The sequence below is a fragment of the Orcinus orca genome, chromosome 16, assembly GCF_937001465.1.
Source record: "Orcinus orca chromosome 16, mOrcOrc1.1, whole genome shotgun sequence".
Lineage (NCBI taxonomy): Eukaryota > Metazoa > Chordata > Mammalia > Artiodactyla > Delphinidae > Orcinus > Orcinus orca.
The window spans coordinates 30,930,899-30,951,059 of NC_064574.1; the positions used below are offsets into that span (position 1 = coordinate 30,930,899).

Here is a 20,161-nt window from a genome sequence, read left to right on the forward strand (position 1 = left end):
CCTGGTTCAACACCCATCTTGCTGTGTGTGTGTGTGTGTGTGTGTGTGTGTGTGTGTGTGTGTGTGTGTGTGTGTGTGTGTGTCTGGCACTGGCCATCTCTTTTGGGTGGCTGTGGAGGAAGGTAGAATAGACACTGAGGGCTTGGAATAGGTCTGTAAGTGGACGGGATGGACAGGAGAGGGGGAAGCCTTTCCTTTCTCTCTCCTTTCCTCCCCTCCAGTCTCCTTCCCTCCCTTCCAGGACTCCAGAGCAGCAGGCAAACTTTGCCCTTCTCTCCCAGCCAAGCCCTCACATCCCCAGGCCGCAGCCACACACAGCAGCACCTAGTGTCTCCTGAGATCTTGGTTCCACTTCTGTTCCTTTGCTTACCTGTTTCCCTCCACCAGGAGCACCCTTACTTCATGTTCACCCTCAAAACAGCACATCTCAGCTCCAAAATCTCCTCTGCCTTGAACGTTTGCCAGATTCCTTTCTCCTCAACCTATACCACCTGGTAAAGTGACCCCTCCCTCCATGATGACCCAGGTGAGGAAGGGGTAGTCCAAGCAGGTGGAACAGCAGATGCATGGCATGGAGACACTGAAGATGCAGGGCAAGGAATCAATGTGAAGCTGCAAGACTGAAGGTGGAGGCCTGGGGCTGGGGGAAGGGTAATAGAGGCAGGAGAGCAGGCAATAGGAAAAAGAAAGTTTCTGGGGCAGAGCTACCAAGGCGAGACTTGGGAGACTTAGGAGGCCGTGGCTCTGTGGGACCCAAAAGCTGGAGGCGGGGTGCTGTGTCCCCACACCTCGAGCACAGGTGTCTCATTGGTGCCCCTTCCTGCATTTCAGCTTTTCCTAGAATCACCTTCTTGCCTTGTGCTTGAGGAGGGAAGAGGATCAGGGACAGAGAAGCCGAGGTTCAGAGGTCTCGGGGAGGAGGCAGGCACTCACCTAGAAGCAGTAGCAGCAGCAACGGGGGTGCCAAGCAGCTGGCCATGCTGGGCAGCAAACAGAGGAGAGGACGACGAGAGGCAGAGCCCCAGTCAGACAGGTGCCTCCTTCCCAGCTCCCCTGAGCCATAACGAGATGGAAACCCAAGTGTCTGTGCTGACGTGCTCTTCTGGGGGGGGAGGAGCCTTTGCATCAGGAATGACTCCCCGCCCCCAATGAGTCCCCACCCAGGCTGCACCTTCACGCAGATCTGGGAGCCACTGAATCCAGTGCCAGAATGTGCCTAGATGGATCCCACCACACCCCCCAACACACACACAGCAACGCCCACACAACAACCCAAGGAGACCTTGTCTCTCCCACGCTAAACCATTAACTCTATGAAACAACACTGTTCTTTTCCGTCTCTTATAGTTTTATTGTTAACTTTTTGTTAGCTAATTTTAGACTTGCAAAAAAGTTAGAGCATTGCAAAAATGCTAGCGTTCCCTTTATATCCCTCACCCAGTTTCCCCTAACATCAACATCTTACCTGACCATAGTACAATTATTAAAACTAGGAAATTCATGTTGGTACAAGACACTTAACTATAGACCACTTTGAATTTCCCCAGTCTTTCCACTAATGTCCTTTTTCTGTTCCAGGATCCCATCCAGCATCCCACATTGCACTTAGTCGTCATGTCACCTTAGTTTCTTCCAATCTGTGGTAGTTCCTCAGTCTTTCCTTACAAACTGGGTGCTTCCCTATGTGGCCCTGCACGGTGGGCAGTCCCCCTTCTCGAGGGAAATGCAAGCCATAAAAACTTCTTTCAGTGGCATTAACTTCTCTGTCTCATTGCTGTGTCGTCTCTATAAATCAGAATCCCACAGCGAACACAGGAGTGGGCGTTAGCAAACAGTCTCATTCAGCGCCTTCAGCTGGTAGAGTGAAAGCAAGGCCTGAGCCTTGGGGCTACTTCTCTGCTGCCAGTGGGTGATTGCAAAAATTCCCCAATTCTTCACACCCTATGAAATATGATTTTGCTTCTCCTCCCTGGAGGGGAGGTGGGGTTTGCCTCCCAATCCCTTAGAACCTGGGCTGGCCCTGTGACTTGCTTGGGCCAACAGAATGTTATGGAAGTAAATGTGCCAGTCATGGACTCTCAAGAAGCCTGACAAGCTTCCACATACTCTTCTGCAAGAGGATATGAGTGAGGTACTTGCCTCAGGATCACAACTACTGATTTTTCTTTTTGCCTCAGACTCCAGAAATGCCTTGGTATGGTAACTGATCCTGTCTTTAGTTAAATTTTTGATATTTTGTTCATCGTGGACTTTTGTATTAATTTTGATCTTTAAAAATATTACATTAAAATATTTCTTATCTTGATTACTTTTTGTGCCCACGGTGAATGCCTCCCTTGTCTCACTCTAATCCTGGTCCTGCTCGCTTAGAACCCTCCCCAGCTGTTATGTGAACAGGCCTGGGCTAGCCCGCTCATCCCCATCACCCTAGCCAACAGCCAGCCAACCCCAGAAGCAGCGACCAGCAGTTGACTGCAAATGTATAAGTGAGCTGAGCTGAGACCAATCGAACCACCAGCTGACTTGCCAATTCACAGAATTGGTTATTGTTTTAAGCTACTAAGTTTTGGGGTGGTTTTGTTATGTAGCAACAGCTGATAAAGAAGGTCACTCAGCAACTTTTGCATGAAGCAAGGGGAGAGAGTAAATGGCTGTTCAGGGTGTCCAGGGGAGGCAGGAGAGGTGGAGCAAAGGGAACATTCAAGCTAGGCAACACCATCCTATGCCCCGATACATACGGGGCCTGGCTGTCATCTGAGGCTCCACCCACCAGCCACCACCCTTTGTCACCCTCAGGGAGCGCCATGGTGTTGAATTTACAGACAGAAAAGACAGAAGTCCCAGGGCAACATGTCTCTCTTCTGACTTCTACTTAGGTGTCCTTTCGAAAATGGCTTCCTTTGTCCCCTCCCATGGAATGGAGGAGAGGCTGATTAATGTCCAAAGTAAGGGGACTGCAGCAGGCCCCATGCTTCTCTGAAACCTCACCTAAGGACTAGGAGTGGGGTGGGGCTGAGGAAGCATCTGAGGGAAAAGAGAGGGTAGGAGATGGCAGGAAGGAAGGTCCCAAGGATTTTGTTTGTTTGTTTTGCAGGGGCCAGGCTCCAGGGAAGTGGACTCAGTCTGAAATGTAGGACCCCTGGAGTCCAGGCTTCTGTCCCAGCAGTCACTGCCCTCCAAAGAGCTAGGTCCGAATAAAGTGAGTGTAGCAGACACACCTAGGCTGCCAGGACACAGGCCTCTCTGGGTGCCCAGCATGACCCAGCGCCCCCTAGTGACAGGAGGTCAGTGACTACATGACCTTCCCTCCTGGGACTGATGGATTCTCGCTTGAGCTGGAGGGTGTACCCTAGCAGGATCCCGCAGCCCTAAGGAATGGGGACAGCACTGCGCAAATTTTGATGAGGCTCCAGGGTCCTGGAGTAGGTGGTGTGGCGGTAACTCAGGGAAGAAATTTCGAAGCTGCCCAAAGGTGCAAGAGGTCTGCTGACTCGCTGGCTCCGCCCCTGGGGGGCGGGGTCCAAGTTCCTGGTGTGGCTGTCAGTAGCCACCTGTCCTTAAGTCTTCTCATCTCAGGAGTCACTTTTCACCAGAGACAGGATCTTGGCTTTTGGACTCTACCTGCTGAGAATGGCATGGGGTGGGGGGGGGCATCATCCCCTGAGGGCTGGGACCCCAGACTGCAAGTCATGCGTCAGGGACCCCCTGTCCTCCCTCAGGGAAAACCAGTGACCCAGGAAGAGCCAGAACTTCTTCCTCCCCTGCCCCAGGGGCCTCCAGCATGGCCCCAGACAACAGCTTCTCCACGTGGCCTGTCTCATTTCCATACTATAAGCTCAAAAACCTCAGAGTGGGACTTCCCTGGTGGTCCAGTGGCTAAGACTTTGCACTCCCATTGCAGGGGGCCCTGGTTCGCTCCCTGGTCGGGGAACTAGATCCCACAAGCCGCAACTAAGAGTTCACATGCTGCAAATAAAGATCCCACGTGCCACAACAAAGATCCTGCATGTCGCAACTAAGACCCAACGCAGCCAAATAAATATTAAAAAAAAACTCAGAGTAAGGGACTGTGAGATGAGGGGCAAGAGGTGGATGGGTGAGCAATGGGAAGTGGAGGGCCCCACCTACCTTGGGGGTACAAGCAGGGCCGTGGGTCACAGGCTTCTCAAGGTGGCTGTTGGGCTCTGACAGAGTTCTCAAGGTCTGCGGAGCAATAGGTGGGGGAAGAGTGCTGTGAACATAGGTGGCAAGAGTCCCTGATGCAGGGTGGGGCACAGGGGCTCAAGGTGGCTGGGTGCTAAGTGGAGAGGAGGGGGCCCATCTGGAAGGAGGCAGAAGACAAGAGCCTGTCCCTTTCCTTCCCTCCCCATCTCCCACTGTGCCTCACGCACCCAGGGCCTGGGGCTCTGCAGTGGCTGTCAGGCCCAACTCCATTGGGTGAACACTGCCTAGAGGGTGGCCCCTGCATGGGCCATCTTTGGGTCTGAGCAGTGGATGAGAGGCCAGGAGATTGAGACAGTGACCGTTAGTAGGGACCCTGGGGCTTCTTCCCTGCAGCCAGAGGCTTGCACCCAGTTTGTTCTGTCCAGCTCACTTCCTGCTCCCTCCTGAGAGGAGCCCTTGGGGTCCAGGCTCCAGTTGAGACTCATGCTTTCCCAGGGCCTCTGACACTTCCTCTCTCCAGCCCTGATATTTCTCCTAAGCTCTGGAACCACCCCAGCATCCTCCAGATGTTGGCATCACTCAGGTCCCAAAGAGGGGCGGACTTCCTTCCCCAGTGGTACCTGTATTTGTGCTCCTTGTCATTGGGTGGCCCTGCTGCCCTTGATGACTCCAAGCTATGCTCAGCTGCTCACATCCCATCTCCCAGGGCCTTACCACTTCCTTTGATGTCTCTTGGAAACAGTCTCCTCAATACTTCACCTGGCTGATGACATGTGTTTGCTGCCCCCCCTGTAAGCCCCCAGTGATGACACACCAAGCTCTGACCACCTTGATCCTCTGCTCACAGACCCACAATCAACACTAATTGTGTCAAGGCCCTCTCAGCTGGTGCCCTGCCCCTGTTTGGGATGCCCTCTTCCTCCATCTCCAGCCCAAACTTTGCCCTCTCCCTCAGCTTGCCCAGAACGCTCCCAAGGCTAGGCTGTGTCAGATGTGGTCATAGGGCTCATGCCTTGCCGAGCGCCCAGTGAAGGGGCAGCCCTAGACTGACCATGCTTGGTATCATGTGACCCTCATCCCAGGTCGTGGAGAACTGGGTTAGGGGCAGGCCCTTGGCACAAGGGCAGCCAGCACCATAGCTGCCCAGTGGTAGCGAAAGGAAAGATGTGCTGGGCCCTGCATTTGGGAACTTGAAGGGGTAACAGCAGAGATTTAGGCAGAGGAAATGCCAGAAGGCTGAAAGCTCATGAGAGAGAAGCTGGAGAGGCCTTGAAGGGTACATTGGAGCAGGAATTGCATTATAAGCTGGTGAAAAAACAGGGCAAAGTCAAGGATGAGGCAGCCTCTTGGTGGGAGAAAAGATATGGACAAGAGGTACTGAATCCCAGCAGTGGGGACCAGGGTAGAGGGCCCTGCATGGATCCACGCCTTTGGCTTCACTGGAAGGCCACTGGGGCCTTCTGCTCAATGCTTCTTTCCATTGCCTTTGCCTGCCTCTGTGCACCTGGGGGCAAGGCCTGAGGACCCCACCCCAGCTGCCCCAGGTCCAGCAGAGCTCTGAGGAGCAGGAACCTTAGCCCTCAGTGCCTACCCACTGCACGTGGGGTCCCTCCTTGAGCCCCAAAGGCATTGTTGGAGACGGAGTTCCGGGTGCCGGCAGCAGCACCAGGCCAGGCCGGCCCCAGGGAGCAGAGGCAGCAGAAAACTAAGGATCACCGCCAGCGTGAAGGTGTCCTGGTCTGTGGAGGACAGGGCATGGCTGAGTCCTGAGGTGCATCACAGGGGCCCTCCCCACTTGCCCCCCATGGACGCACTTTCAGGCTGCATAGGACCGCTGTCCACACTACCACCAAACCCTGGCTTGTCACAGAAAGGCGGAGCCCAGCCCAGAGCACAGTGGCAATTACGGTTACTATTGCAAACCTGCAGTGGAAAAGAGAAACGGAGGGTCCCACGAGATCAGGGACTTCCAAGGTCACCCCCCACACACCTTTCAGGCCACTCACCCCGCGACCATGGCAGGTGGTCAGGCAGAGCTCCAGCTCTCGGAAGGTAGTGTTCCGGCAGCGCCTTTCCTGGCACACCTATGGGCAGTGTGTGCACTGGGCAGTGAGGGGGAGTGATGCTTTGGCCTGCAGGACTCAAGTGGCAGGGAGGGGTCGGGTGGGCAGGGCTCACCATTCTAGGTCCACACTGGGTGCCTGACTCTACCAGGCCCAAATCAGGCAGGTCCAGCTGGGTGCCGGGCAGCACGAGGGCTCCCTTGCAGGTCACCTGGCGGCTGCCTAGGGGTACGGTGGAGTCCACCGGCACCATGTGTGGCGCCAGTGCACTCTGCTCCCCGCCCTGGCACTGCAGTTTCCCACACTGCGCATCGCTAGGGACGAAGTGCAGGGTAGTCAAACAGCGTGGAGTTTCTCCATACCCTCTTCCCCAGCTTCCCCTCCCTCTGCTCCCCACCTCTGCGCACAGGGCACGAAGCTGCTGTCGCTTTGCTGGCCGCAGTTCCCATGGGCGTCTCCCGCAGAGTTCACAACCTGGAAACAAGCCTCCGGGGCTGGGCGGGAGCCTGAGGAAGCATGGGCGGGACTAGGGGCGGCAGCCCAGACCTGAACCACGCCCATTCTGCCTCAGTTTTCCCCCGCCCACCTCCCCCTAGAGCATTAAACTGAGCAGGCCCGAGGATGCGGGCGGAGGGCGCGCCCTTGGTCTCACCAGGCCCCCAGAGCTGCTGGCACTGATGCTGCAGCGTGGGACACGCGCCGTCCCGGCAGTAGCCGCGGCCTCTGGCGCAGGGCGAGCCATCCAGTAGGTAAATGTCGGGGGGGCAATAGGGGGAGACGCCCGTGCAGAATTCAGGGAGGTCACAGTCGCCCGCAGACCGGCGGCAAGGCGCACCCGCCGGCTTCAGCTACGCAGGTGACCCGCGTGGAGGGAAGGCGGCGAGGCATAGAGAGAAAACGAACAGTTAGAGATCCACTTCGAGAGCGCCAATCGGACATGAGAGAGCCCTGTGGGGAGGTCCAGGCGAACCCACGCACAGAGCAGAGCCAGCACCCGCAAGGGGGACCGGAGGGCGCCGATTAGCCAAGACCAACAGGCCGGCTCCCAAGTGCCCCCAACCCTCACCCCCGAGCCTCCCATACCCTCACCAAGCAGTGTGCGCAGCAGTCCCCGTGGGTGCACTGGGCCCCCGCACGCAGCGAGCAGTTGTGGGCATGGCAGCAGGAGTCCGGGCACTCCTGGAGCCGGAAAGGCGAGGAGGGACCAGGTGAGGGTGCAGCGCCCAGACCTCCGGGGAGGGGGCAGGCGGGGACCAGCTTGGTCCCCCGGGGCTGGTCGTGCGGACCTGACCTGGCCGAAGCCGCAGTCGCACTCCTCGCCCTCTTCCACGAAGCCATTCCCGCAGTGCGCCCGGGGCACTAGGAGCCCGGAGTCCGGCGCGTTGGAGAGGCACGCGCCCCCTCCCTTGCTGAAGAAGGCGCGCAGCTGGCGGCGGCTGCAGGCGCTAAACACTCGCGGGAACGGGTGCCTACGGGCGGGGGAGGGCGTCGGGCATACGGGGACCACCCCCTGCCAACCCCTGCTGGGCTCCAGTCCCCTCCCCCCGGCACACAGGTGCTTGGCTACGCAGCCGCCGGATGCGCGAACACCGCCTGAGCAACTGGCGGCTAGAATTCTCTAGAGGCAGAGCCCAGAGAGGGTAAGTAACTCTCGCAAAGTCACACGGCGAGCGCGAGGCGGGAGCGTGTGACGCCAAGAGCGAGCAGCCCAGGACCCAAAGTCGAATCCCAACCCAGCGCCTCTCCTCCCGGCGTTGGAGTCACCTCGCAAGTTTGTCCGAAAATAATTTATCATATCATGAGAATCCACTTTGCCTGCGTTCCCTACACTTCAGCCTCATAAACAACCCTCAGGGCAGGCACTATTATCATCATCCCCATTTCACAGAAGAAGAAACTGAGGGATAACCGTTTCGCCCAAAGAAATGCAGCTGAGGAAGGCCCGGGTCCCGCGAAGCCTGTCCTGCAGCCCCGCCCCCGCCCCGGCGCGGGTACCGGGTAGCTGCGGCCATCACGCAGCCGCCCTGCTCCGCCGCTGCCTCCACGCAGCAGCCGTCGGGGTCGTGGCTGAGGCCGAGGCTGTGGCCTATCTCGTGGGCCATGGTGGCTGCAGCACCAATGGGGAGCTCCGAGTGGTCCTGGGAGGGCGTGGGGACGGTCACTGCGGGCTGTGGAGACCACCCCCCAGCACCTCTCCTCCTCCTCCCGTCCCAGGTGGCGCTCACGGTGCTCACGCCTCCAGAGCTCTCCGCGCGGCACATGCCCTCGACCGGCGCCAGGCCCACGGTGGCGCCCTGGAAGGCGCGGCCCCTGAGGGAGGAGCGCGGCTTGACCGGGCGGGCCGGGAGTCTGGGCCGCCCGGCCGGGACCGCGTAGGGGTCGGAGGCACCCACGTGAGCAGCTGAGCCGAGTCATGTGGCTGCCGTGCCCACAGTCCCTGGCGCCACTGCAGGAAGGCCCAGAGCGTGGCGTTCGCGTCTGGCGTGACGCGGCTCTGGTCCTCCTCGGTCCACACTTCCAGGCCGGTCAGCGCCACCTGAATGTCCAGAGTCCTGAGAATCTGCGGGCGCGGCGGGGCAGGGCTGAAGTGGGGGACCGCCGCGGTGCCCGTGCTCCTCCATGGGAGCGCCCCTCTTTCTTCCCCTCCGTTCCCTCTCCCCATCTCCAAGCCTGCCCCTGTCGTGGTCACCCCAAAAGTGCTCTTCCCCCCACCGACCCAACCTGATCCACATAGCTGGCGACCTCCAGAAGACGCTGTTTGGTGTGGTTCAAGTTCCGGTGCTGGGTCAAGAACTAGAAAAACAGCAAGTAATACCGCGTGTGAGGATGGGCTGCGCTCACCCCATCCAGGCCTGCCAACCCCCTTGGGGCTTCTCTCACCAGGGTGTGATCCGCCACTATGTACAGCTCCAGGTACCTCGGGCTCCCCAAGGACTCCCGCCTCTCCTGGGGAGGCGGCAATGGTGACCCTGAGTGGCAGGCTGCTGGGCTTGAGCCCTGACCACCAACCCCAATTCCCAGAAAGCACAAAGTTAACTTTAAAATTTTGCTAGAACTTGTTCCTTCAGCCTCCAAATAAAAATGTCAGGACAGGAGGCCCTGAATTGGGGCTGCACATTCCTGTCTCTTCTGATTTTAAAGGGCTCTGGATACTGCATTCCTACCCCCACCCCTGCCCGTGCTCCTGACCCTGATCTGGGTGGCACACGAAAGCCTGGCCATGTCCCTTTTGTCCCCAGGGTCCCTGTAGCCACAGGCCCCTTTCCAGCTGAGCAGCTGCTCCGTCCGGATGATCTTGTGGGTCAAGAAGTCTTTGGAGTCCCCAGCTGGCCAAGGATGCACATAATAGCTGGCATTGCTGCTGAGTGTGATCAGGCCCCTAGGGTGCAAAGGGGTACAGGGGTGGGCAGTAAGGGAACTCTTTCCCTAGCCCCAGGCCCAGCCCCTTCCCCCAGAACTCCTCACCTCATCCCAGAGCAGATGCTGAGGACTACCCAGGAGTCCAGGAAGCCCCTCACACGCCCATGGTAGTGGCAATGATCCTGGAGAGCAAAGGACCCAGCCCCAAATCTCAGCCAGGACTGAGGTGGGAGGGGCAAGAAAAAAAGCATGGTGGGGGACTGGCTCCAGCTTCTCCTTAGGAACAGGAGGAGAATGGGGGAAATGGTGGAGAGGCCCTTGGTGGGTGCATACCCCAGCACTCCTCACCCTGTCCTCAGAGTCCATGGAAGTATCTCACCGTGTGGTTGGGGAACAGCACTACTGGCTGCCCATCTGGGCTGTAGTGGGTTTCTGTGTATCCTGGAGCCAGCAGCCTGCTGGGAGGGAGTGTTGCAGAAATTACTTAATCCAGCCCTGCTTCCTCCAGGATGCCCTCTGGTCTTCCTCCCTGAAAGCTAATTGAGTAGCTCTATGAGTGAGGCACAGGGCTAGCACTTAGGAAGCAGCCGAAGTGCGTCTTAGGGAAGGGACAGGAGTGACTGTGCATTGCTCAGCTCAGAAAAATCTTGGGCTAGAATGAGCAAGGTGAAGGTCAGGAAGGAGCCTTGGTAATGGCTTAGATGTGGAAATGGGCGTGTGGGAAGCACCAGGGAGGAACAGGAACATGGGAACGTTTGTGGCTCCCCTAGGACCTGTGACAGGCAGCTGGATCCACAGGTCAGGGGTGTTAGAAAGAGACTGGGCAGGAGGAGAGGAGTCAGGAGACACTGCCAAGGAGGTGCGACTTGGAGCCAAGGAAGTGTGTGAACTCCCTAGGTGGCCCTGGCTGCTGCCTACCCTTGTTGGGCATCTGGACAACCCTCTAGCCCACCTCCTCCCATTCAGAGTTCCTTCAAATCTTCTCCTCAGGCCCCCAGGTCCCACATATCTCCCCACCTGTCCTTCACTGATGCTCACCCCCTGCTTCCAGAGAAAACAGAATCCACACCTGCTCCTGCCCTGCCCGTCTGAGCAGGGATCCTCCTCCCTTCCTTCTCCAGACCCCACTCAAGTAATTGAATTCATCTTTGGGCTCCATCTCATCAGGATCCTTCCCAAGAAGATGGATCAACCATAAGTAAATTTCTCTTCTTTAAAGAAAATCCTTCACCCCACCTCACCTTGGCCTCTTTACCCGCAGACTGCCCCCAAAGACTTGTGATGCCTGCTTCTCCACTTCCCAGTCTTACTTCCTCCTCCAGCTTTGCTCCCCCACTCCACCCACACACTCAACCTTAGGAGGGAGGTGATGTGATCACCCTTTTTTTTTTTTTTTTTTTTTTTTTGCGGTACGCAGGCCTCTCACTGTTGTGGCCTCTCCCGTTGCGGAGCACAGGCTCCAGACGCGCAGGCTCAGCGGCCATGGGTCACGGGCCCAGCCGCTCCACGGCATGTGGGATCTTCCCAGACCGGGGCACAAACCCGTGTCCCCTGCATCAGCAGGCGGATTCTCAACCACTGCGCCACCAGGGAAGCCCTGATCACCCTTTTTAACACATGGGGACATTGAACCCCAGAGAAACTATGGTTAGGCATGGTGGAACCTGAGTTCCACCTGAGTTTGTTCCCAGTGCATGGGGGAGAATAAAACATGTGTAGAGTGCTCAGAACAGTGCCTGCAATGAAATAAGCACTTGATAAATGATAGCTGTTGATAACACAGTCTAGATGGTTTCACGAACCCACGCTCCATCTTAGACATTCACCTCACCCAGCCCAGCTCTGCCTGCTCATTCACCAGCTCAGAATCTTTGGCTTTGCACCATCCTGGACACTCAGCAACAAAATGGCCTTCTGTGATCTGGCCCTGCTAGGACTCCCCAAATTTGTTTCCCCTTGCTCCCCTCCCTCAGATGGAGACTCCCCAGGCAAGCCAGACAAATTGGCACGCCCTCTTGAATGTGCCTTGACCTATGTAGCCAGTGTACCTTTGTCCCTGGCATTCCCAAAGCCTGGAGCACCCGCCCATCTTTGGAATCCATCTTGGATTCTCTTTTGACTCAGCACACCCTGTGAGCACCCACTAGGTGATGCTCACTCATTCCTGGCAGGAAGCTGACAAGATGTTTCTGGGGCCGGGATGAGAGATGTGCCCCACAGCAGGGCTGACCCAGCCTCAATAGCCCACTTCAGCCTCGAGGGAGCCAGTCATGGGCTAGCATGACTCGCCCTGTCACCTGCACCTCCTCCTCTGGGGTTCTCACCCCATCCAGCCTCCATCTAGGGTTCCCATCAGTCTCTGTCCCCAGCACTGAACCCTCCCCAGAGAGAGGGGCTATTCTTGGCTCCCAGCTCTTTCCCCGGCCTGGTACTCACTGATTCTTCTCCAGCTCTAGCAGGAGCTCCTGGCCTTCAGCCTTCAAGACCACCAGCCCCACTTCTAGCTTCGAGACCTGGGCAAGAAGGAGTGTAGGGCTGAGAGGGCGGGCATCCAGGTCCCCTGCCTGCCAGGAAGCAGGAAGGATGTGGAGCTGACTGGCGAGGGAGTTCATGGGGAGAGCACAGGGGCACGGGGCAGAAGGCCCCCGCTTGCCATTGTGGGTGTGGATGGGTGTGGGGTGAGAACTTGCAAACTAGAATGTTTGTTGTTCTGACAGCAGCCATTTGACAGAGCCTGCTAGGTGCACTCCACATCCTCCCTGGAGAGACAAGTGGTCTCAGAAAGATGCCATGCCTTGCCCAAGGTTACTGGTCTCTTCCTCTGGTCTTCCCTCCTCTTTCATGCCCAGAAGCCTTCCTCTAAGCAGGGAGGAGAGTGGGGTCCTGAAGACATTGATGCGGGAGAGTGGGGTAGCCACGGCTCAGGCCTCCTCACAACCTCTCCTTTCTGTACCTTGCTGTTCCCCACTCCCTGTAGAATTCAGACTTAGTACCTCCACCTCCAATGCTGACTAGCTGCCCACCCCCCCAAATTTTCCTACGCCTCTAGCAGGCTCACCCCACACCTGCTTCACTGAGCCCGTGAGGTAAACACTGACTCACACGCCTTGCCAAGAGAAAAACTCTGGTTTTCTTGGCTAGATGTCAGGAGGGTGGGCCTGGGCCAGCCTGCCCACCTCTCCTTCGCCTACCCTCTTTGCCGCTTCCACCCTGTGGGAATACCCCATCTGCCCGCTTTGTCCACTCCCTGGCTGGGGGCCCAGAGCTGGAGCGGGCCAGGAGCCTCCTGGAGAGCAGCTGTGTCCTTGGAATGCTGGCCCCCACTTTTGCTGGCCCTTCCCTTTTATCCCACAATGCACTGGCCTGGGCCCCAGGCCAAGAGGCTCAGAGTCTTATGGAGGGGGCCTTCCTCTGCAGGTGGGGAGCAAATAGTCCCCTCCCCCAGCCAAAGGCCGCCCTAGGCCCCAAGCATGAGCTCATGTGGCCGGAATGCCACTTGTTTTATTGGAGAAAGATTTGCACGGAGGAAAGGAGGCAGCCCAGATGGAAAGCTTCCTCTTGCCCCACCCCCATCCCTCTCTCTGTCCCTCTGCAGCCCCTGCTGTCCTCATTTCTTGCCCTCCTGGTGACCCTGCCCTTCACCATGCACTCCATCTCCAACCTAAAATGTAGGTGTTTCCTGCCTCTGGGACAGGACACCCTGCCACTCTGTCTGCTGTCCTCATCTTGGCAGTCTTCCCAGGGACAGAAAAATTGAGGAAAGCAAATTCCCTCTGGCACTCCCCTCCTATTTGGTCACAGCCCAGGCCAGGCCCAGAGGGACGTCCGCAGTCAGGGTGGTCTCAGCATGTGATGTCCCTTCCCCTATGCCAGTGATGAACAATCTCAAAGCTCGGGCTGGCACCATGCTGACCCCTTGAATGGGGGCCCTGAGGGTCTGGGGGACCCAGTGAGGGCCCTAGGTTGAGAGTTGCTGGGCCTGTGGGGGCCCCCCGGCCTACACGGCAGTGCTCTCCTGCCTTCCTCCTTGCAGGCTTGGACAGTGGATTGTCTTCTCTTTCCTGAAAATTCATGATGAAAAGGGTGCTCTAGGCTTGGGGAACATTGGCCAATGGTTTCTTCTGGGTTAAAGAGCTGTGTGACCTTGGGCAGTTTCTCCAGCCTCTCTGGGCTTCAGTTTGCCCCTCTGTGAAATGGGCATACAAAGGCTGTTGGTCTCCATGCAGCACAGCTGTGTGGCACATACAGATGGGGGCAAGGTTATTCTGAAAGTGTGTGATGGATGGCCGTTGGGAGGAGACTGGGACAGAGCATCCAGAAGAAGCAAAACAGGGTGGGCTTGCATTTGGGGGCACTAGGAGAGAGTGACTACTGGGCAGAAGTGGCGTGAGCCAGTGAGACAAGTTTCAGGCCCCTAAATGGCAGGGTCCTGGAGAGGACAGCAATTCATCCACAGGGTCACATGTTCTGGTAAACTTCGCAAAAGGAAGATATTTTGGTGTTTTCTTAAAGAGGTCCTTGAAAAGCTTCTGGCCCCACCTCTGCCTGATGGGGTGGAGGTGGCCTGAATAACACTGGGAAGAGATGGTTAAGGAGGAGGTGGGGGAGAGGAAACTGGAAAATGACTTCCATGTGTGCAGCCTCTCTCCAGCTAGACGTCTCCCACCTGCCCCTGCCAAACCTTCGGGGAGGGGCCTGAAGGACTCTGGGGATCTAGGGACCCCAGCGAAACTGCCACGCTGATATCTGGGGAGGGGCAAAGGGGCTGAGAGACCCTGGGCCTCTGCAGAGTAAGGGATGACCTGGCACTGACCGGCTGCTCCAGGGTGACCATGTGCCGGGGTCGTCCATCCAGAACCCAGTGCAGGGTGACTGGCTCTCCAGGGGTGTTTCCTGGGGAGAGGACAGAGCACAGGGTGAGGGGAACCTGAGGGACATAGGGAAATTGGAGACAACAGAGGGATAGAGTTAGAGGATGTCAGCAGGCAGGAACAGGAGACTCCATCTTCAATACTCAAAAGTTTAGCCTGGGGCTTCCCTGGTGGCGCAGTGGTTGAGAGTCCGCTTGCCGATGCAGGGGACACGGGTTCATGCCCCGGTCTGGGAAGATCCCACGTGCCGCGGAGCAGCTGGGCCCGTGAGCCATGGCCGCTGAGCCTGCGCGTCCGGAGCCTCTGCTCCGCAACGGGAGAGGCCACAATAGTGAGAGGCCCGTGTACCACAAAAAAAAAAAAAAAAAAAAAGTTTAGCCTGGAGAAGGGTGGCCACCCATGAGGCATCCATGAGGTGGAACTGAGGAGCCACCAGGGAGGTGGCAGAAGAGAGACAGAGGAGCCTGGGAAGAACTGCTCAGCTGGGCACTTGGGAGACCCACTGACCTTGGGAGGGGAGAATTGGGGTCAAAGATCACAAGGAAGAGACCAAGGCCCCTAATACAGAGGGGAAAGGAAATGGGAGGCAGCTTCAGGTATTTTTAGACTGGGCAGCAGATGCTTTTAGGGTGAGAGATGTGTGAAGACAGGACGCCTGTGTCTCCCCCACCATCTGAGAAAAACAACAGCCAGATGTTGCCCAAAGCTCCCTCTGGGGGCTTCATGCTGGGGGCAGGGCTTCCAGGGACACTGGCCCAGAAGCCCTCTCCTCGAGTCTTCAAGAGTGGGGGGGGTTTGTTTGGGAGACAGAGCCTGAGTGCTCCCAGGACGGGAATGCTTAAGGGGGGCTCCAGGAGGAATACCAGAGTGAAGCATTACTCAGAAAGTGCCTGGAATGCTCCCCTGGAATGCTCCCAGCCCCCCTGCCAAGTGGACCCCGGAAACTCTCACCACACCCGCCCTGCAGGAATCAGACCTCAGGCTGCCCAGAGCCTACAGGCAGCCTTCCCTCCATCACTGGGGAAGCCCAGCTCCCAGAACTGACAGCTCCCCAACCCCCGCCCAGCCCTGGGCCCAGCCCTGCCCAGGCTGAGATGGCTGCCCATGGAAGTGGCTCAACTCCTGCCAGGCCACACCGACTCCTTTCTCCTTCTCCACCTCCTCCTGCAGACCCCATCATCAAAGACCTGGAATCGCAGCCACTTCAGGAAGTCCCCTTCTCCCAAGAAGCCCTCCTTGATTGGATCAGCAGTTTCCATCAGGTAGATGGGGGTGAGGGTGGGGAGGTGCAGGGCCTTGGAACTGAGGCTGAAGGGCCAGTGTAGGGAGGGGTCTGAGTGCGGGGTGGGGGGTGGGGGCGGTCTCAGGCTAGAGAGGACTTAACTCGGCGTGGAGCACCAGGTCCAGCTGGCCCTGGGTTTCCCAGGGTGGAGAGGGGAAGGTGTGCCTGTGTGCATGTGTGAGTGTGGGTTCTCCTCCTGGCCCTGTGCACACACGCTGGCCATTGGCACCTTGACGGGGACAAGGAGGCAGAGATGGAGCTGTGGTGACTAGGTGGATGGGAGTGGAAACTGAGGAGCCAGTGTGGTGTTGGGGAGCATAGAGTCCCTCTCCATTCCTCCCAGGGGTCCCTTCATCCTCCCCTGACCCCAGGCTGAAGAGGAGGGAGCAGCGGAATGCCTGGGGACCATCCCCAAAGGCATGAGGTCTGTCATCCCTCCCCCTCCACGCCCCAGAACAGGGCAGGACCCTATCCCTGTTGCCACCCGCCCCCCCACCCCTGCACAGTGCTCTGGAACCCACTGTCCCCAGGCTGCCCGGCCCTTCCTGCCCGCCTTGTCACGCACTTGATGTACAGGACTCCGCCAATCCTCCCACCCTTTGGGAGAGGTTTTCATCAGCCCCATCTCACAGAGTTTGTAGAGGTCAAACTGAGAAGAGACAAAGCTGCAGTCTTCCCCCAGGGCCCTGCTAAACAGACACCTTCTGTTTGAAGCCGTTTCTATCTAACCAAACAAGGCAACAATATAAACAATATACACACTGCCCCAAGGCCCTGGGATGAGGGGGTGAACATGGAATGATGCATGAGTGTGGAGGCCACAGCTAGTCCCTTAGTGTGAGGGCGCAACAGGGACTCCAGGGCACCCGTGGTCTCGGACTTCCTGGAGGATGGAGGCCCGCTGAACCCTAGGAGATGAAGGTGCAGGAACCTTCATACTGGCGGATGGGGCCACAACAGAGAATCCAGAGGGGTTTGGGGCTGCTAAGTGGCTGCTTGAAGGGAATGGGCCCTGCCACTCTGCTTCGCCATTGACACAGGGTATCTGGGCACAGTGTGCAAGTCTGGGCCCTGAGGCCAGCACAACTGCAGTTGAGAGTCCCTGGGCAATTCCCACAGAGACTCTCCCAAACCCTCCCCATGGCCTGTCCTCCTGGACCGCGCGATCCCCGGGGATTTCCGACCCTCCATCCCCGACAGCGACCTCGCGGCGCACTCCCACTCACCTTGAAACGCCTCAGCCCCCCACACCGGCCACGGTAGTCGCAGTAGCAGCAGCAGCCCCAACGCCGGCGACCCTCGAGCTCTCCGATACCCCGGGCGCATAGCTGTGAGCGCCTAGCGTCTGAGCTGTGGCTCCCAGCTCTCGGCTCCGCCCCGGCTGGATCGCGGCCGACCCACGCCCTCTGCAGCCGTCCCGCCGCCTCCCAACCCTCCCGCACCCCCATCCTGGCCCGCAACCCCCTTCTCGCGCGACCCCGCACGGAGCCCCGCCTGCCCGCGCCACCATCTCAGCCCATCAGTCCTGACCCCGGCCGGCGTGTGCCCTCGGGGAGCCGGGACCACCCTGTCGCGTCTAGGGGTTAGAGCTCGGTGGGGCGGGAGACCCTCGCGAGCCAACCCGCCGCATAGGTCTCAGAGGGCCCCCTATTCGTTGGGGTGGGAAGTGGAGATGGGGCAGGGACCCTCGGGAAGGGCCTTTGAGGACCAGAGCGGGGAGGCGGGGACAGTGCTAGGGGGCCACCTGTTGCTGCTCCGGTCTGCCCAGGAAGCGCCCCCCTCCATGGTCTCCTGGATCGGACCTTTGTCCTCGCCTTGACACCAGTCACGCCCAGAGTCGCCCGGGTGAGAGACTGGCGGGCCCTAGGAGAAGGGATGCCCGGGCGACCGCGACAGGCAGGTGCGGCCAAGGCCCCAAGTTAGTCTCTGTTCCGTGGTGGCCGCCAGCGCCTGTGCCCGAGGTGCGCGGGTCGGTCGGGAGGACGAGCGGAGGCCGCGGTCCTGCGGGATCCCTGCACGGCAAAGGCGAGGCGGTGGAACAGGCGGGCGGGCGGAGAGGGGTGCAACCCTTTGTCCCTGGTGGTGGCCGGGGGGTGGGGGTGGGGCGAGGAATGGCGCAAAGCCATAGACTCCCACACGTGCGGGAGCCTTTTGGCTTTTGTTTCTTGTTTTAAAAAGTTTGTGTACTGAGTAGTAAATTCGGATAGCGAATAGCAAGTATTCCGATAGCGAGGGATGTTAAATTTAAGCAAATCTGTTTGTTTATGAGAATTCAAAATGCGCCAGTTCAGTTAGTAAGAGTTGCAGTGGGGCAGGTAACCTATGTTGGCCTCATTCAAACATCAAAAAGTATGGTGAGAGGTATAGGGGACATCCCATCCTCTCAGACCACGCCCCTCCAACAGGAAGCTATTATAAGCTTCTTGTATAGGCTTTTAGATTAGTTTATGCATGTCCACGACAATACAAACACTTTTTTTCCTCTTTTTTTTTCTGTACCTTGAGGTTTTTCACTTAATACCCTTGGAGATCCTTCCTATCAGTGGTCTCCTTAACATACTATTCTTTTTCTTTTTCTTTCTTGTTTTGGCCTTGCCATGCAGCATATGGGATCTTAGTTCCCCTGACCAGGGATTGAACCTGTGCCCCCTGCAGTGGAAGTGCAGAGTCTTAACAACTGGACCACCAGGGAAGTCCACATTAACACTATTATTTTTTTAAATATTTATTTATTTGGTTGTGCCGGGTCTTAGTTACAGCAGGTGGGCTCCTTAGTTGTGGCATGAGAACTCCCAGTTGCAGCATGTGTGTGGGATCTAGTTCCCTGACCAGGGATCGAACCTGGGCGCCTGCATTGGGAGCACAGAATCTTATCCACTGTGCCACCAGGGAAGTCCCAACACTATTCTTATGATTATTACTATTATTCTACTATGATTACTTTGGATTTTAAAATTACAATAAAATGTACTTACTTTAAGTGTACAATTAGATGAGTTTTGATAAATTTATACACCTATGTAATCACCACCACAATCTAGATAGAACCTTTCCATCACCCCCAAATAGTTTTCCTGTGCCCCTTCCGAGTCAATCTCTCCCACTCCTAACCCCAGGCAACCACTGATATACTTTCTGTCTATAGATAAGATTTGCCTGTTCTAGAACTTCAAACAAGTTGAATCATAAAACATGTACTCTTTTGTGTCTGGTTTCCTTCCCTCTTTGTTTTTGAGATTCATTTGCATTGGTTCATGTAGCAGTAATTTGCTCTTTTGTAGTGCTATGTTCCATGGTAAGGGGGAAGCACGGTTTCTCTATTCTCCAGCTAGGCATTTGGGTTCTTTTCCTGTTTGGGCTCTTCTAAATATGGCCGCTACAAATTGCTGTGTAAATCTGTATGAACGTGTTTTCATTTCTCATCTGTAAATACCTTGAAGTAGAATTGCAAGGTCATACAGTAAAGGGCATGTTTAATTTTTTAAAGAAACTATTTTCCAAAGTGTCTGTACCATTTTACATTCCCACTATCAATGTGTCAGAGTTCTCCATATCCTCACCAACATTTTAGTGTTGTCAACCTTTTATTTTTATTTACTTATTTATTTATTTGGCTGCATTGGGTCTTCATTGCTGCACACAGGCTTTCTCTAGTTGCAGTGAGCGGGGTCTATTCTTCATTTCGCTGCAGTGTGCGGGCTTCTCATTGCAGTGGCTTCTCTTGTTGCGGAGCACGGGCTCTAGGCGCACGGGCTTCAGTAGTTGTGGCGCACGGGCTTAGTTGCTCCACAGCATGTGGGATCTTCCTGGACCGGATATCGAACCTGTATCCCCTGCACTGGCAGGCAGATTCTCAACCACTGTACCACCAGGGAAGTCCCCAACCTTTAAAATTTTAGCCATTCTAATGAGTATGCAGCATTCTCATCATTTTTAATAGCTGAATGCTATCATTTATTCATAGTCTCCTCTTGGGCATATAAATGGTTTCCAGTCCCTTTACTATTACAAACAATGCTGTAATGGATAATTATATACACAACTTCATCTGTGAGACGATCTCCTACAAGCAGGATTGCTGGGTCAAAGGATATGTGTGTTTGTGATTTGGGTAGATAGAGTTAAATTGCCCTCTGATTTGTGCCAATTCACAGTTGTACCAGCAATATCTGGAGTGCTCATTTTCCCACAACCTTACCAACACAATTATCAAAATGTAATATTTGCTAATCTGAAAGTGAAAGCGCAGTCTCCATTTGCATTTTGTCTTATGAGTGAGGTTGAATATTTGTTCAAACATTTAAGAGCCGTTTGTATTTCTTTTTCCCTGAATTGCCTGTTCATATCCACAGCTCATTTTTCTGTTGGGTCTTTCTCTTAACAACTTGAAGGAACTCTATATATAAGGGAGATGAACCCTT

The 20,161-nt window shown here is 56.4% G+C and overlaps 1 protein-coding gene across 18 annotated transcripts; it reads right to left on the bottom strand.

Moving 5' to 3' along the window:
- Positions 1–885: 885 nt before the first annotated feature.
- Positions 886–17,125, bottom strand: ADAM33 (ADAM metallopeptidase domain 33). 18 transcript variants are annotated; one of them, XM_033415725.2, is made up of 21 exons: positions 16,967–17,122; positions 14,401–14,480; positions 12,024–12,100; positions 9,967–10,045; positions 9,693–9,769; positions 9,417–9,606; positions 9,108–9,173; positions 8,949–9,020; positions 8,621–8,763; positions 8,453–8,537; positions 8,223–8,365; positions 7,519–7,696; positions 7,317–7,406; positions 6,880–7,075; positions 6,625–6,733; positions 6,343–6,541; positions 6,171–6,248; positions 5,979–6,087; positions 5,756–5,903; positions 4,129–4,231; positions 887–3,624 (listed from the first exon to the last, which is right to left on the bottom strand). In XM_033415725.2, exons 1-21 carry the CDS (start codon positions 17,064–17,066, stop codon positions 3,580–3,582), a joined length of 2,367 nt encoding a protein of 788 aa, XP_033271616.2. In that variant the 5' UTR covers positions 17,067–17,122; the 3' UTR covers positions 887–3,579. The 18 variants fall into 18 exon arrangements, 16 of the variants coding, with proteins under 16 accessions (XP_049555193.1, XP_033271616.2, XP_049555188.1 ...); XM_049699231.1 differs by having other exon boundaries at positions 887–3,617; positions 4,125–4,231; positions 8,621–8,787; XM_049699230.1 differs by having other exon boundaries at positions 888–3,624; positions 8,621–8,787; positions 9,967–10,042.
- Positions 17,126–20,161: the final 3,036 nt, after the last annotated feature.

Bases quoted from the DNA above. Each gene is read 5' to 3' on its own strand.
- ADAM33 (XM_033415723.2), bottom strand. From the start codon at position 17,066: ATGCGCCCGGGGTATCGGAGAGCTCGAGGGTCGCCGGCGTTGGGGCTG. The intron at 9,607-9,692 runs GTGAGGAGTTCT...TTTGCACCCTAG, and splicing joins AGCATCTGCTCTGGGATGAG to GGGCCTGATCACACTCAGCA. The intron at 6,249-6,342 runs GTGAGCCCTGCC...CACTGCCCATAG, and splicing joins CCCAGTGTGGACCTAGAATG to GTGTGCCAGGAAAGGCGCTG.